The sequence below is a fragment of the Rhinichthys klamathensis genome, unplaced genomic scaffold (genome assembly GCF_029890125.1).
Source record: "Rhinichthys klamathensis goyatoka isolate OS25496 unplaced genomic scaffold, OSU_Roscu_1.1 h1tg000222l_1, whole genome shotgun sequence".
Taxonomy (NCBI): domain Eukaryota; kingdom Metazoa; phylum Chordata; class Actinopteri; order Cypriniformes; family Leuciscidae; genus Rhinichthys; species Rhinichthys klamathensis.
Window position 1 is genome coordinate 789,334 of NW_026606746.1, and position 14,223 is coordinate 803,556.

The 14,223-nt window shown below is 36.0% G+C and overlaps 1 protein-coding gene across 1 annotated transcript in view; it reads left to right on the forward strand.

Annotated features, from left to right (window-relative positions):
- The window catches only part of si:dkey-26i13.8 (kinesin-like protein KIF19), a 36,172-nt gene extending 22,286 nt beyond the window's left edge, over positions 1-13,886 (forward strand). The window contains exons 16-19 of the mRNA XM_056264563.1: positions 9,961-10,332; positions 13,070-13,241; positions 13,455-13,562; positions 13,673-13,886. Coding sequence (XP_056120538.1) covers positions 9,961-10,332; positions 13,070-13,241; positions 13,455-13,562; positions 13,673-13,833 — 813 coding nt within the window. The 3' untranslated portion in view covers positions 13,834-13,886. The remainder of the gene's footprint in view (positions 1-9,960; positions 10,333-13,069; positions 13,242-13,454; positions 13,563-13,672) is intronic.
- The last annotated feature ends 337 nt before the right edge of the window (positions 13,887-14,223 follow it).

Genomic DNA, 14,223 nt, shown 5'->3' on the forward strand with positions numbered 1-14,223 from the left:
TGACTATTGCACTGAGAGAGCCGTATTCATTAAGACAAAGTTTGGTGTTTAAAATTAAAATTGCACAAAAGTAAATGCTAGAGGTCAACTTGCTAAAAAGTAAATTCAGCGTGAGCCATTTAAAACAAATACGAAAAGCCATTCGTGAGCAGTTTTGAATGTTTGTAATTGACATCATGTTTCTTTTTGTTTTTGTACAGTTTGCAAAAACTATAGTCTACGAACGTCGTCAAACATAGGAATTTATGAAAAACATGAACCAGATATTTCTACATGAGATATTTCTTTTAGAACATCTACCTGCTACGTCTACGAAACATCGACATGAAAGATGAGTATTGCTGTTACCCATAAAACTTTTACGTTTCAAACTCGTCTAACTATTGCCCATTTCACAGCACAGTCATAGATACATCGTTATGTTGTGTATGTCGCTAAACAACGGTTAAGCTAATGAATTACCGTTGATAAGCGGTATTTTTACCTGTAGGCATAGGTCTTTTAGGCCTGATCCAGAAAACAGACGTCGTGTTTTATGTCCTAATAATTGTTCTTCTTTTTATGAAAACATATCGTAAATATCAATTGTTAGATAAATTATATCTAACTATCAACAGTTATATGTGAAACACGCTCAGTCGCATTAGAGTCGGATTCTTGTTTATATTGAACATTGTTTCATTTTAACAACACTATCGTAACACTTATCGTATTTTGTACGGTATTTTATTTACACTTTCACCCCATGGATATCCGTTTCCTACAGTTAGCTGTAATGTTAGTGAACTCTAGGCCTTCTCTTTTTTTCAAATACGACAGTATTTGCATGAATTAGCTTGATTTAATAAAATGATGGTTTAAATCACATTATATTATTATACCATACTAGTTTTTAAATTGCGCTTAATTCTATATTTTAACTCTTTATGCGAATATAGAATACTGCACAAGGATCTTTGAAATATTTTTTTGGTGTAAAACATCTATGTAGGTTGTGTAAAACATCTATGTAGATCTATTTATGTTTCTACCAGGGACCCTCAAAATCTGGCACACAACAAAACACAGTACATTATCAGAAAATTACTTTTGTCGCTTTTTTCTGAATAATCTCACCAAGTGCGGGTGCTTGATAACTATTATCAAGCGGTAATGACGTGCTTTTACGTGATATTGATATCACGTTTTAATTTCAACTCAATACATTTGAATGCGCTAAAGGTCTATAACTGAACGTCTTAATATTTGGTAAAAGTTAACTTAAAACCTGCGCAAAATATGTCCTAGCTACTTTCTAATATATAATATATATATATATATATATATATATATAATCCTATAGAATAAGTTATGAGCTCGGACATGATCAGAAAATAATTTTTTATTTCAACATAGTAAAGTAAAACAATAACGACATTTACAGGTGATCGAGCAATAATAAAAAGTCGCGGCACGCAATCAAGTTTTTCTCTAGGGCATAGTTGACCAGAATTTCTACTATTTCACCAGCATCTGTTTTTACATTTTTTGACAACAGTGACACACAGAGATCTGTTACAAACGTACACATACATAGTAGTTCGTCGACTTCAAAGTCCTCACAAGATTCATGCATCACATCCAGAACTTTTCTGAGGATTACGCCGACCGGTTCTTTGCCGTTTATAAACATGGGCGTAACATCTGTCCAAGATCCAACCAACCCTCTTATGACATCCATTTCTTTTTTGAGATTTTTCACACATTTGGTATCCCTCTCGCAAGCGTTGTTGTCATCATACGCAGCCTCGATGATCCTGTGCATCAAGCTAACCATCGGGCCTCTAAAATGATCTTTAAACATAGAGTCTTGCGTAGCTCTTAAACGACACTCTTTCCCCGTGCCGCACTCACACGCCGGATGACGCAGTGTCCCCGCTACGACAGAACTCGACGGGGAGTCGCTCTCCATCAGCTTTTGCATCGCCATTTCTGAAGTTTTTAGATTGTTTGGTCCCCTATTCGATGATGAAAGATTCTGTAATCTCCTGGAGGTCCTTACAGAACAATCGTCCAGGCGTTGTACGTTAACACAGTTTTTGGGTTAGAAGTGTGAGTCAAAGAGGTTTGCGTCTGACAAACAGGAAGGTTGAATCGGCCTTTGACAGTCCGTGTAACAACCAGACAATGTTCCTTCGACTTTTGATCGATGTTGCAGAAGCACAGCAGTCCGCGACTGTTAGAGCTAGACCCAGGGGTTGTGTGCGATAACTGACGCTGGGCTCTGTGTAGAGTTTATCAGGACAACTGATAGTGGTCCGCCCTCGCCCCGCTGGAGGAGTTGTATAGGGGCGTCGTCATCATGACGTCGTAAACAGCTATATAGGATTAAAGCCACCTAGTATTTTGCGCAGGTTTTAAGTTAACTTTTACCAAATATTAAGACGTTCAGTTATAGACCTTTAGCGCATTCAAATGTATTGAGTTGAAATTAAAACGTGATATCAATATCACGTAAAAGCACGTCATTACCGCTTGATAATAGTTATCAAGCACCCGCACTTGGTGAGATTATTCAGAAAAAAGCGACAAAAGTAATTTTCTGATAATGTACTGTGTTTTGTTGTGTGCCAGATTTTGAGGGTCCCTGGTAGAAACATAAATAGATCTACATAGATGTTTTACACAACCTACATAGATGTTTTACACCAAAAAAATATTTCAAAGATCCTTGTGCAGTATTCTATATTCGCATAAAGAGTTAAAATATAGAATTAAGCGCAATTTAAAAACTAGTATGGTATAATAATATAATGTGATTTAAACCATCATTTTATTAAATCAAGCTAATTCATGCAAATACTGTCGTATTTGAAAAAAAGAGAAGGCCTAGAGTTCACTAACATTACAGCTAACTGTAGGAAACGGATATCCATGGGGTGAAAGTGTAAATAAAATACCGTACAAAATACGATAAGTGTTACGATAGTGTTGTTAAAATGAAACAATGTTCAATATAAACAAGAATCCGACTCTAATGCGACTGAGCGTGTTTCACATATAACTGTTGATAGTTAGATATAATTTATCTAACAATTGATATTTACGATATGTTTTCATAAAAAGAAGAACAATTATTAGGACATAAAACACGACGTCTGTTTTCTGGATCAGGCCTAAAAGACCTATGCCTACAGGTAAAAATACCGCTTATCAACGGTAATTCATTAGCTTAACCGTTGTTTAGCGACATACACAACATAACGATGTATCTATGACTGTGCTGTGAAATGGGCAATAGTTAGACGAGTTTGAAACGTAAAAGTTTTATGGGTAACAGCAATACTCATCTTTCATGTCGATGTTTCGTAGACGTAGCAGGTAGATGTTCTAAAAGAAATATCTCATGTAGAAATATCTGGTTCATGTTTTTCATAAATTCCTATGTTTGACGACGTTCGTAGACTATAGTTTTTGCAAACTGTACAAAAACAAAAAGAAACATGATGTCAATTACAAACATTCAAAACTGCTCACGAATGGCTTTTCGTATTTGTTTTAAATGGCTCACGCTGAATTTACTTTTTAGCAAGTTGACCTCTAGCATTTACTTTTGTGCAATTTTAATTTTAAACACCAAACTTTGTCTTAATGAATACGGCTCTCTCAGTGCAATAGTCAGATGTGATTCCGTTGTAATAGTTTACGTGTAAAACAGCATGCGCTTACTTTTCGTGTTAATACTTACTTATAAGTAAGTAACTTAAGTAATACTTGCTTATATTAACAGCATGTTAATACTTTGTTTGATTCCACATCGTAGATAGAGGGAAAGTTGCAATTTAGTCAAACAGAGTACAAACACTTAAATTATTAATGGTCATTTATTCCTATAAACACTGAATGTTGACGGCTCTCAAAGAAAAGTCTTCACCTAAAACAGACACACATTCAAAATGTGAACCAGTGTCGTCTGCTATCTGAATAGTAATAAAACCATCATTTGCGAACTTTTGTGTATTTATTATTATAAACGGTGCTTTTCTTAGTGATTTGGTCTGTTGAATCTTACATGGATGTTTTGGACGCGTGTGATTCCTGTATAAAGAATATGTTTTAAAGTTAGTCCATAGGCTAGAGTGTGGTACTGTGCATCTTCATGGTGTGACAAAATACACCCAAACATTTAAGCGTAACTATTTACACACATACTAAGCAGGAGAATATCTAATTGTTTGCACTATGCCTGAAACTTAGTAATCAACATGCATTTCTGTAGGTCTGTCAAAAAGAAAAATCATCTGGTTTTAAACACTGCTTTTTCTTAAAAACATTGTGTCAGACGTATTTGGTAGCATGATTGCCTCGTTTAATCGTGTATTAAGTACATATTTATCAGGCTGATATTTGTAGAAAGTAAATTTATAAAAGAACCGGTTAATGGACTTGTGTCAGAACACAACACTATGTTTGGTTTTTTATTCTAACTTTAAAAGCTAAATTAATCTTTGAAAAGTTTAATACAGTATTTGTTTTGTTTTTTTGGTGGAAAATCTGGAAAACCACCTTACGCACGTTTTCGGCCATCCTTAATGCTGTCATTGTGAGCTGAACTGTTTGGAGTTTTGCAGCACATATTTCTTTTGCAAAAACATTGCATCAGACATATCATATATCATATTTTTTACTTTATACTTGCTAGGAAATGAATTGAAATTGAACCTTTGTATAAATAAGAAAATTATATTTTAAAAAGAAGTTTAAAGGAAAAAAAGTACCAATTAATGACATTGTGTCAGAACACAGCAAACATGAAGAAGTGCTTTTACATTTTTGTTCAAACTTTTAAAGTAAGATTACCCTTTGAAAAGTGTGATACAAATCGTATAAACTATTTGGTCTTGGGGGGACCGTTGCAAACTAGTGTCATTAAACTTAATCTTTGGTTTTGAGGGGGATTAAATATTCTCAGGACCCCCATCGACCCCTGAAGTTGTGACTTCTGAAGATCGCCCATGTGTAGATTCACTCGGTTGAAAAATGTAATTGTAAAATTGAAAGTTTTGTAATTTACACATCTGAAATTAAAGGTACAGTAGTTTTTTAAAAAGTATTTGAATAGCTAAAATCACTGTCATTATTAATAAATATGATCTCATTGGTGTAAAATTAGCTCTGCCAATGTTCTGACGGGTAAGTCCATGGTGGCCTCCATGTCGTTCCGCCATCTTGAAAAAAACTATAATAGCGGAGAGGTACAAAAAGCACTAGGCTACCTCAACGCGTTTCTACAACACGTTTTCGTTCAGAGCCGGCTGACTGAAACCATCTGAAAGGGGCACAAGGAGGTCAGTGAGAGGCGCTTGTCACTCCCCCGGCAAATTTGAAAGATTGCACGGCACTTCATAATACAATCCCATAATAAAGCTTAAAAAACATTATTTAAAGTGAAACGTGTCCGGCAAATTCAAAACTAGGGTAAATATCGGGATAGCTTTTCCCAGGTGGATAGAGCTAATGAAGGAGAAGTTGCCTGCTTTCTTCTCGACAGGTAAGTCAATGTTACGGTCTAAATTACAAGCTTTTTCATTCCGTGGTTGTGCAATTCATTAAATAGGCAGCATAGCGGTAGAACGTGTATAGTTAAACTCGATGAAGTGATATTGGATGACATGTCGTAGCTTCTTGGCACATAACGGTTACCGTAGTTGCAACACGCATTTGAAAAAGCGTGGCGCTAGAGAGCACTATGCGTTTGAATCGAGGAGGTCAAAGGGGGCATGCTTTCTGCTATAGTCTCATCAGCTCTCCCCAAAGTCTGTTCATGCGGCCAACAGACAGCCTGTCGCATCAACAAATGCTAGCATTTGAAAATTCTACATATATTTTGAGTAGATAACCGATAGTATATTCTCAGTGAAGGGTTTCACCCTGTGTGCTTCCACAATGAATAAGGATAGTTTGAGAGATGCAAGAAAAGTAATATGATATATCTTATACGTACAATAGGTCATAGCTACAGCAGAAAAAGTAAGATCATACTTTGAATTAAGACGAGTAAAATTAAAATATTCGCTCAAGACAAACTTTACTTATGCAGCGTCTCTGAAAATGTGTGGTGATTTTCTAAATGATACAACTTAATCTAAATAAGAGCAATGTAGAGTCCTGGGATTTCTTTTAAAACAAAAACATTGTGACAAACTTTGACAACATGTTTCATGTCGCATGCTATTTGAAATAAGATCTAAGATGCCAAAGGACAGTTCTTGATTTATAAAATTTTTATTTGATTTTTGAACAAACGATGTTTAGTAAAAATAATAGCTTTATGCAAATCATTTATATCATACAGAAGTCTTCTAAGAAGATAAATAGAAGATATGATTTTAAAACAGAAAAGATTTGATTTAGACAGTCTTTTAATTTTAAAAGATCTAATTTAAACTTTTAAGATTATACTTTTAAATGAATTTAATTTGAATAAACCTATGAAAAGCAGACTAGCATTGCGTACGCTGTGACATAATTGTGCCCCAGAGGCTCATCTGGCCTGTAACTCCTCCGTCTCTGTGCGGGTCTGAAGCTTCATCTCACCCTGTAGCTTATCACTGAAGGATCTGGGAGGGCTTTGTTTGTTTATCACAACTTAAACTATTTACTTTTTGAATTGTTTTTTATCATTGCATAGATCTAGATTCTACTACTTCTTCAGTTCTATGAAAATGTAAGGAGTTTTTTTTTATAATTATAGATGTAATTTATATATATATTTATATTTATATTATAAATATATTAATTAAGATAAAACTATGTTTAATTTGTATGAATACATTTTAGTAGCATATGTGTTATTATTCATTGAGTTATATACTTTATTTATAATAATTTAATTTTAAAATAGAGATTTTATGGAGCCGCAAAACACCGATATATAGAAATTATATTAAATTACTTATTTTTATTTATTTTGAAAATGTAAAAATGCAGCTTTCAGGTGTACACGGTAGAATATGCTGTTACAGTACAAAAATTATTATGGCTATATTAATAAAAATTATACTTTAGGTCACCGTTAAACAAAATCCTTACAGTAATCTTCTAAAAGATAAATAGAAGATACGAATGTATTAAAACTATAAAGATTTCATTTAAACCATCTTTTCATTTTAAAATATTTAAACTTTTACGATTATGATTTGAAATAATCTTAGTACGAACAAAATTTTTGCTCTGGAAAGGTGTTAGCAGACTAACATTACACGATGCACAGAGACTCATCTGCTCTGTCACCCTCTATCCTGAAGCTAATGGGGGCTGGCCTGAGGCATCACAGATTCTAAATGTCTTCATTGGTGCTGTCGCACTAAAGATAGGCCTATGTGGTGATTTTCGCACAGATACTACTTGAGGAATTATTGAACATTTCACACAATGTGTGAGATGACTTGTGAGAGCCCCAAATTTCAAAGTTCTTTACATGTACCCTGATAAATAAAAAATATAGTCAAGTTTTTCCACGATGTAGCATATTTGTTTTATGAATTAATTTAATTTAAAATATCTTGTATTTTTAAAAGATATAATTTAAACTTTTAATGATTATACTATGAAATAAGATTAACACTAATCGAACACATGCAATGTCTCGTTCTGACCGCTGAAAAGACACACACACACACACACACACACACTTACTTGTGGGATCTTTTCAACTTTAAATGTATGGACATTAGGAACTACTTTGTCAACCGGCTGAAAAAGTAAGATGGTTTTATTTTTTGTCACCCCGTTAGCAACCTGTATGTTTTCTACAGCTCTCTGAACATGTAAGATCAGTAAATTTAGTTATTTATTTAAAAAATGAACGATAAAAGCATTTTATTAATATACTTTTAAATGAAGAATGTTGTTCAACTTAAGTTAGTGTGAAATAATATATTTGTAAATTACTAGATGTAAATTTTAACCATTTTCATTTATATAGAGCATGATGTTTTTCAACTTTAGTGTGAAATATATGATACATATTGTGCTCACTTGGAGGGGTATCATGTAACACACACACAAACACACACACGCACACACACACAGATAAGCGCGCGCCCGGGCCCCTCTGACTTAGAGGTTTTCAGGATTCAGAGAGGTCTAAAGTAATTTATTGCCGATGAGATCACCCATTTCTTACACATACACACATAGACACACACACACACCACTCCGGTCAAGCGTGGGGGAGAGAGAATCACTGGGGGACAACTTTAAACTCATCTTTTACATCTTTTGTAAACCATTCATATTGTATGGACATCTTAGGAACTACTTCTTCAACTCGGTGAAAAAGTAAGATGGTTTTATTTTGTGAACCGTTAGCAACCTGTATGTTTTCTTCTAATCTATAAAACATGCCGGATGATTTTTATCTAAAATAATTGGATCAGTACATTTAGTTATTTATTTTACAATGAATGAGAAAAGCATTTTATTTATTTGTTTATCTAAAATAATTGGTTTGGTGTGAAATATTTGTAATTTCATTTATATCAATTGAAAGAACTGAATGGTTTCAACTCTAGCCAGTGTGAGATATTTTCTCACTGTCCCAGCAAGAGTGCAGGAATGGGATGGACTCTCACTCACTCACTCACTCACACACACACACACACACACGCACATACATAGAAGACTAAAAGGTGCTGGTCAGCCACAGACTCGCTGTGAGAGAGAAAACAATCTGGGATCTTTTCATGTTTAAACTCATCTTTTACATCTTTGTTAAACCATTCATATTGTATGGACATCTTAGGAACTACTTCTTCAACTTGGTGAAAAAAGTAAGATGATTTTATTTTGTGAACCGTTAGCAACCTGTATGTTTTCTTCTAATCTATAAAACATGTCGGATGATTTTTATCTAAAATAATTGGATCAGCACATTTTAGTTATTTATTTTACAATGAACGATAAAAGCATTTTATTTATATACTTTTAAATGAACAATGTTGTTCAACTTTAGTTAGTGCACGATATTTTCTCACTTTCACACCCCCGCAAATGTATACCCCCTGCTTCAGGAATGCGGAGGGTATCATGTAACACACACACACACAGATGCAGATGCTTAGTGCGGTGACCATGGCTGTCATGAAAAAAGGCCGGTGAGCAAGAGAGTCACTCGGAGGAACATCTTTGGGGAACGTCTGATAAAGTAAGATGATTTTATTTATTGCACACCGCTTCAATGTTTTATTCTATAATACCTCCGGATCAAAGACAGCTGTCATACCCACATCAAAGACAACTGGCAACTTGACGTATAATAGAAGGGTCAATAGGGCAAAGACAACTGTCAAAAATAAATGATTATACACCCACAGATCAAAGACAACCGGCATATCCAGATCAAAGACAACTGTCAAAAATAAATGATTATACAACCACATCAAAGACACCCGGCATAACCCAGATCAAAGACAACTGTCAACTTGATCGATCGATAGGTCAAAGGGTCATCCCTAGATCAAAGCGACCTCCGGGACACACTCCGGAAGGTCAAAGGTTAGCCCCGCCCACCTGTCAATCATAGGGTAATAAATCATCTTGACACAATGTCCGGGGTATTACTACTCGTCTACTATGCCCACCACTTATCTTCTAGCCCAACTCTTGTGATGAAGGTAAACACACTGAATCGTTCATAGACAATGAACCATCCTGACTGTCAGGCTCATCCTTTAATTTGTGTAAATAAACAACTTTACATCAGAATGAAAATATTCAGTAAATTAAATCAAACAGGTCAACATGAACTCAACTTGATGTAACTATATTATTCCCAAATCTTACTTTATTTTGAAATTAGTCTACAATTGATTTAGATGACAAAGCATGTTGATTGATAGTGATACTTTGACGTTTTGCATTTGTGTATCATAAGTCAGTTTTGTGAAGATTGTAATACAGCTGAATGTCTTTGAGCAGGCTTGTGCTGTTAAGAATTCGACTCCTGTATGTCCTACTGAAGCTGTGAGTCCAGACACTCTGAGGGAAATTGTCAGTGACACCAAGAGCATCTCAGTCATTGCTGCAAAACGCCGCTCACACCTTCTAGTAAAGGAGTCCAATTCCAGGGTGGCTGGTGTGAGTTTGGCCGCAGGACTCAAGTCTTCGGTGAGCATGGACAGTTTAGTTTCTACTTTGGCAGATGAGTCCGCAGAGGTCAAAAGAAACCCTCCAAGACATAGAGGCAGTTCCCAATCGAAGCAGGACTCAAAGAGAACAGAAGGCAGAATGGAGCTGCCTGAGAAACAACAGCGCAAGAAGCGGTCCAGATCTTTTGAAGCAAGCAAAAGGGTATGAGCACATCTGTTGTTTCAGTGATTTTTGGTTAGGCTAAATATGTACACTACTGTTTGGGGTCAGTAAGATTTTGTGTGGTTTTTTTAAGAATTTAACATTTTTATTCAGCAAGGACACATCAAATTGATCAAAAGTGGCAATAAAGACTTTTATAATATAATTACTAAAGATTTCTGTTTCAAATGAATGCTCTTCTTTTGAACTTTCTATTTATCAAAGAGACTTTGGAAAAAAATATTTCATGGTTTCCACAAAAATATCGAGCAGCAGAATTGTTTTCAGCATTGACAATAATAAGAAATGTTTCTTGAGCACCAAATCAGCATATTAGAATGATTTCTGAACCCCCTTTCGCCTTCAGAACTGCCTTAATTCTACGTGGCATTGGTTCAACAAGGTGCTGAAAGCATTCTTTAGAAATGTTGGCCCATATTGATAGGATAGCATCTTGCAGTTGATGGAGATTTGTGGGATGCACATCCAGGGCACGAAGCTCCCGTTCCACCACATCCCAAAGATGCTCTATTGGGTTGAGATCTGGTGACTGTGGGGGCCATTTTAGTACAGTGAACTCATTGTCATGTTCAAGAAACCAATTTGAAATGATTCGAGCTTTGTGACATGTTGCATTATCCTGCTGGAAGTAGCCATCAGAGGATGGGTACATGGTGGCCATAAAGGGATGGACATGGTCAGAAACAATGCTCAGGTAGGCCGTGGCATTTAAACGATGCCCAATTGGCACTAAGGGGCCTAAAGTGTGCCAAGAAAACATCCCCCACACCATTACACCACCACCACCAGCCTGCACAGTGGTAACAAGGCATGATGGATCCATGTTCTCATTCTGTTTACGCCAAATTCTGACTCTACCATCTGAATGTCTCAACAGAAATCGAGACTCATCAGACCAGGCAACATTTTTCCAGTCTTCAACTGTCCAATTTTGGTGAGCTCTTGCAAATTGTAGCCTCTTTTTCCTATTTGTAGTGGAGATGAGTGGTACCCGGTGGGGTCTTCTGCTGTTGTAGCCGATCCGCCTCAAGGTTGTGCGTGTTGTGGCTTCACAAATGCTTTGCTGCATACCTCGGTTGTAACGAGTGGTTATTTCAATCAAAGTTGCTCTTCTGTCACCTTGAATCAGTCGGCCCATTCTCCTCTGACCTCTAGCATCAACAAGGCATTTTCGCCCACAGGACTGCCGCATACTGGATGTTTTTCCCTTTTCACACCATTCTTTGTAAACCCTAGAAATGGTTGTGCATGAAAATCCCAGTAACTGAGCAGATTGTGAAATACTCAGACCGGCCCGTCTGGCACCAACAACCATGCCACGCTCAAAATTGCTAAAATCACCTTTCTTTCCCATTCTGACATTCAGTTTGGAGTTCAGGAGATTGTCTTGACCAGGACCACACCCCTAAATGCATTGAAGCAACTGCCATGTGATTGGTTGATTAGATAATTGCATTAATGAGAAATTGAACAGGTTTGCAATGTATTAAAACAGAAAACAGTTTTTTAAAATTATAATAATATTTAACATTTTTACTGTGTTTTTGATCAAACAAGTTCAGCCTCTGTGAGTATAAGGGTGTATTCACACCTGCCTTGTTTGGTTCGATTGAATCAAACTCTAGTTCGTTTCCCCCCTTGGTGCGGACCTTTTGGGCTGGTGTGAATACAGCAATCGAACTCGGGTGCGGACCAAACAACCGAACCGAGACCCAGCTAAAGAGGTGGTCTCAGTACGGTTCCAAACGAACTCTGGTACGGTTCGTTTACGGTGTGAACATGAACCGACCCAATTGCAAGAAAGCACTGAGCCTTTGAGTTAACAGCCTTCCGTAGTCGGAGTTGCGTAATGGGAAAGTGATCTGTTGTAGCCTACTACATTACATCTGTTGCGCGTCTTTCTGCGCGTCGTGTGTGCATCATTGTAATGGAATGAATGAATGAGTGTGTGCATCAGGACATTCACATACAGAGCGTTCTCTTTAGTCTAATCGCGCATAGATGCAAAAAAAAATACATTTGCAGTTCATATAATGTAACGATAGTTACAATACAAGGATGATGCTGCGTTAATTTACGTTAAGCCTTTTTTGCACTTCCTGATTTCCCTACTTGAGAATCCTTGTCCAATGAATGGACGACCTTAGCACAGGTGTGGTTTTGTTTACAAATTTTTGTTCACTTGCAAAAAGAGCAGTGTGAAAGCGAACCGTACAAAAAAAAATAATAATAACCTATTTATTTGTTCCGGACCAAAGCAAGTGAACTATCGGACTTTCCTGGTGTGAATACACCTTAAGAGACTTCTTTCAACTTCTTTTACTGACCCTAAACGTTTGCACGGTAGTGTGGGGTATGTAAAAAAATATTTTTAAATAGTGCAGTTTTCAAATTTGGCATTTTATTATTTTTATTACTTCACTGTATAGTCATTAGCTGTCTTTAAATCATTCTGATGTGAGGTAAATTATTTCATTTAAATATATATTTCTTTTTTGTTCTTTGTCTAATTTCACATACACTTTTCATCATTTCAGACAAACTATCACTTTTACAGTGTGCTTTTGCTTTTTATTTTAATTGGTACGCACGGCAAGTGATAACCTAATAATTACATTGAGAAAATAAGTTTCTATGTAAATATAGATGCAAAAATTGGCAATTTCAGGTGGCACTCTCAAAGAAGGTGCCTTAATTTGATCTGTTTTTATCACAGCATGTACAAAAACCAAGACAAAACCCTTCCAGATATCCAGCTTTGGAGAGCATCTCCGACAACCGCCTTGTGCGACCAGCAATAAACATGATCCAGCAACTCAACGGTGGTGCTGGAAACCCTGCGACACCCCCAGTAGCTAAAATGAAGAATCCCGTCTCTCACTTTCCAGGTACAGAACTACAACTACTTGTTTTTTCAAAGTCAAGCAAAATTGAGATTCAGGCTAGCGTTTGGATCTCTGTTAGAAAATGCAGACCATAAAGGGATTTCATTGAGTTTTTCCGGCTTTTTAATATGGATATACCAAAATCAGCTTGTTGCTCTCGTGTGACTGTGAAACAGGCCTAAAAATGAGCACGTCATTTTGTCAATTTGAATTTAGGAGAAGTGCTGCTTCAGAAGTTAGAGATCAGGGGAACACCACCCAGCACCATCCATCAAAAACACTCCAATGTCAAACGAGGACATGCAATCTACAAACAACAGCGAGGTGAGATTTTTTTTCTTGGTATTCAACAACATGTTTCCTTTGTTTTTAATTGTGAAATGAAGTTGTCAGGCTGTGATTGATTTTGTAGAAGTTAATAAAAATGTTTTTAGGCCCAGGGGATGTTTCTTACCCCAGCAATCTTCTACAGCAACCAGGCAATTACAAGAAGTCCACTATTGAAAATCCTAGACCAAAAGGAACGGCCGATGTCAACAGAATGAATGAGGCACGGCAAAAAAACAAACATACTGTAAAAAGGTCATATATTTGAGTTTCTGGTTCTTAAACAAGAGAAGGTTTTTTTTTTGCACTACAATGTACAGCTGAGACTGTTGCGAATTGATGTTATTTTCATTTTATTATAGCTTTTCTCAGAAAATCTTATAATTCGAAAAAACAATTTTTGAGATATTAATTTGAGAGATTTTATACGGTTTACAGAATACATACTCATTTTTTGATAAATCACATTTGAAGGAAATTTATTTAGAGAAAATCATAGAAAAAAAAATGCAAATAAGCTTGGAAATAAAGCATGATTCAGAATGGCTTCTTTTTTCTCTGTATTGAGTCAGCTGCTTAAACAAAATAAATTATTAATTGTGATTAATTGATTGTTTTATAATAAAAATGTAATTATATAAAAAATTGTGTGAAAGCC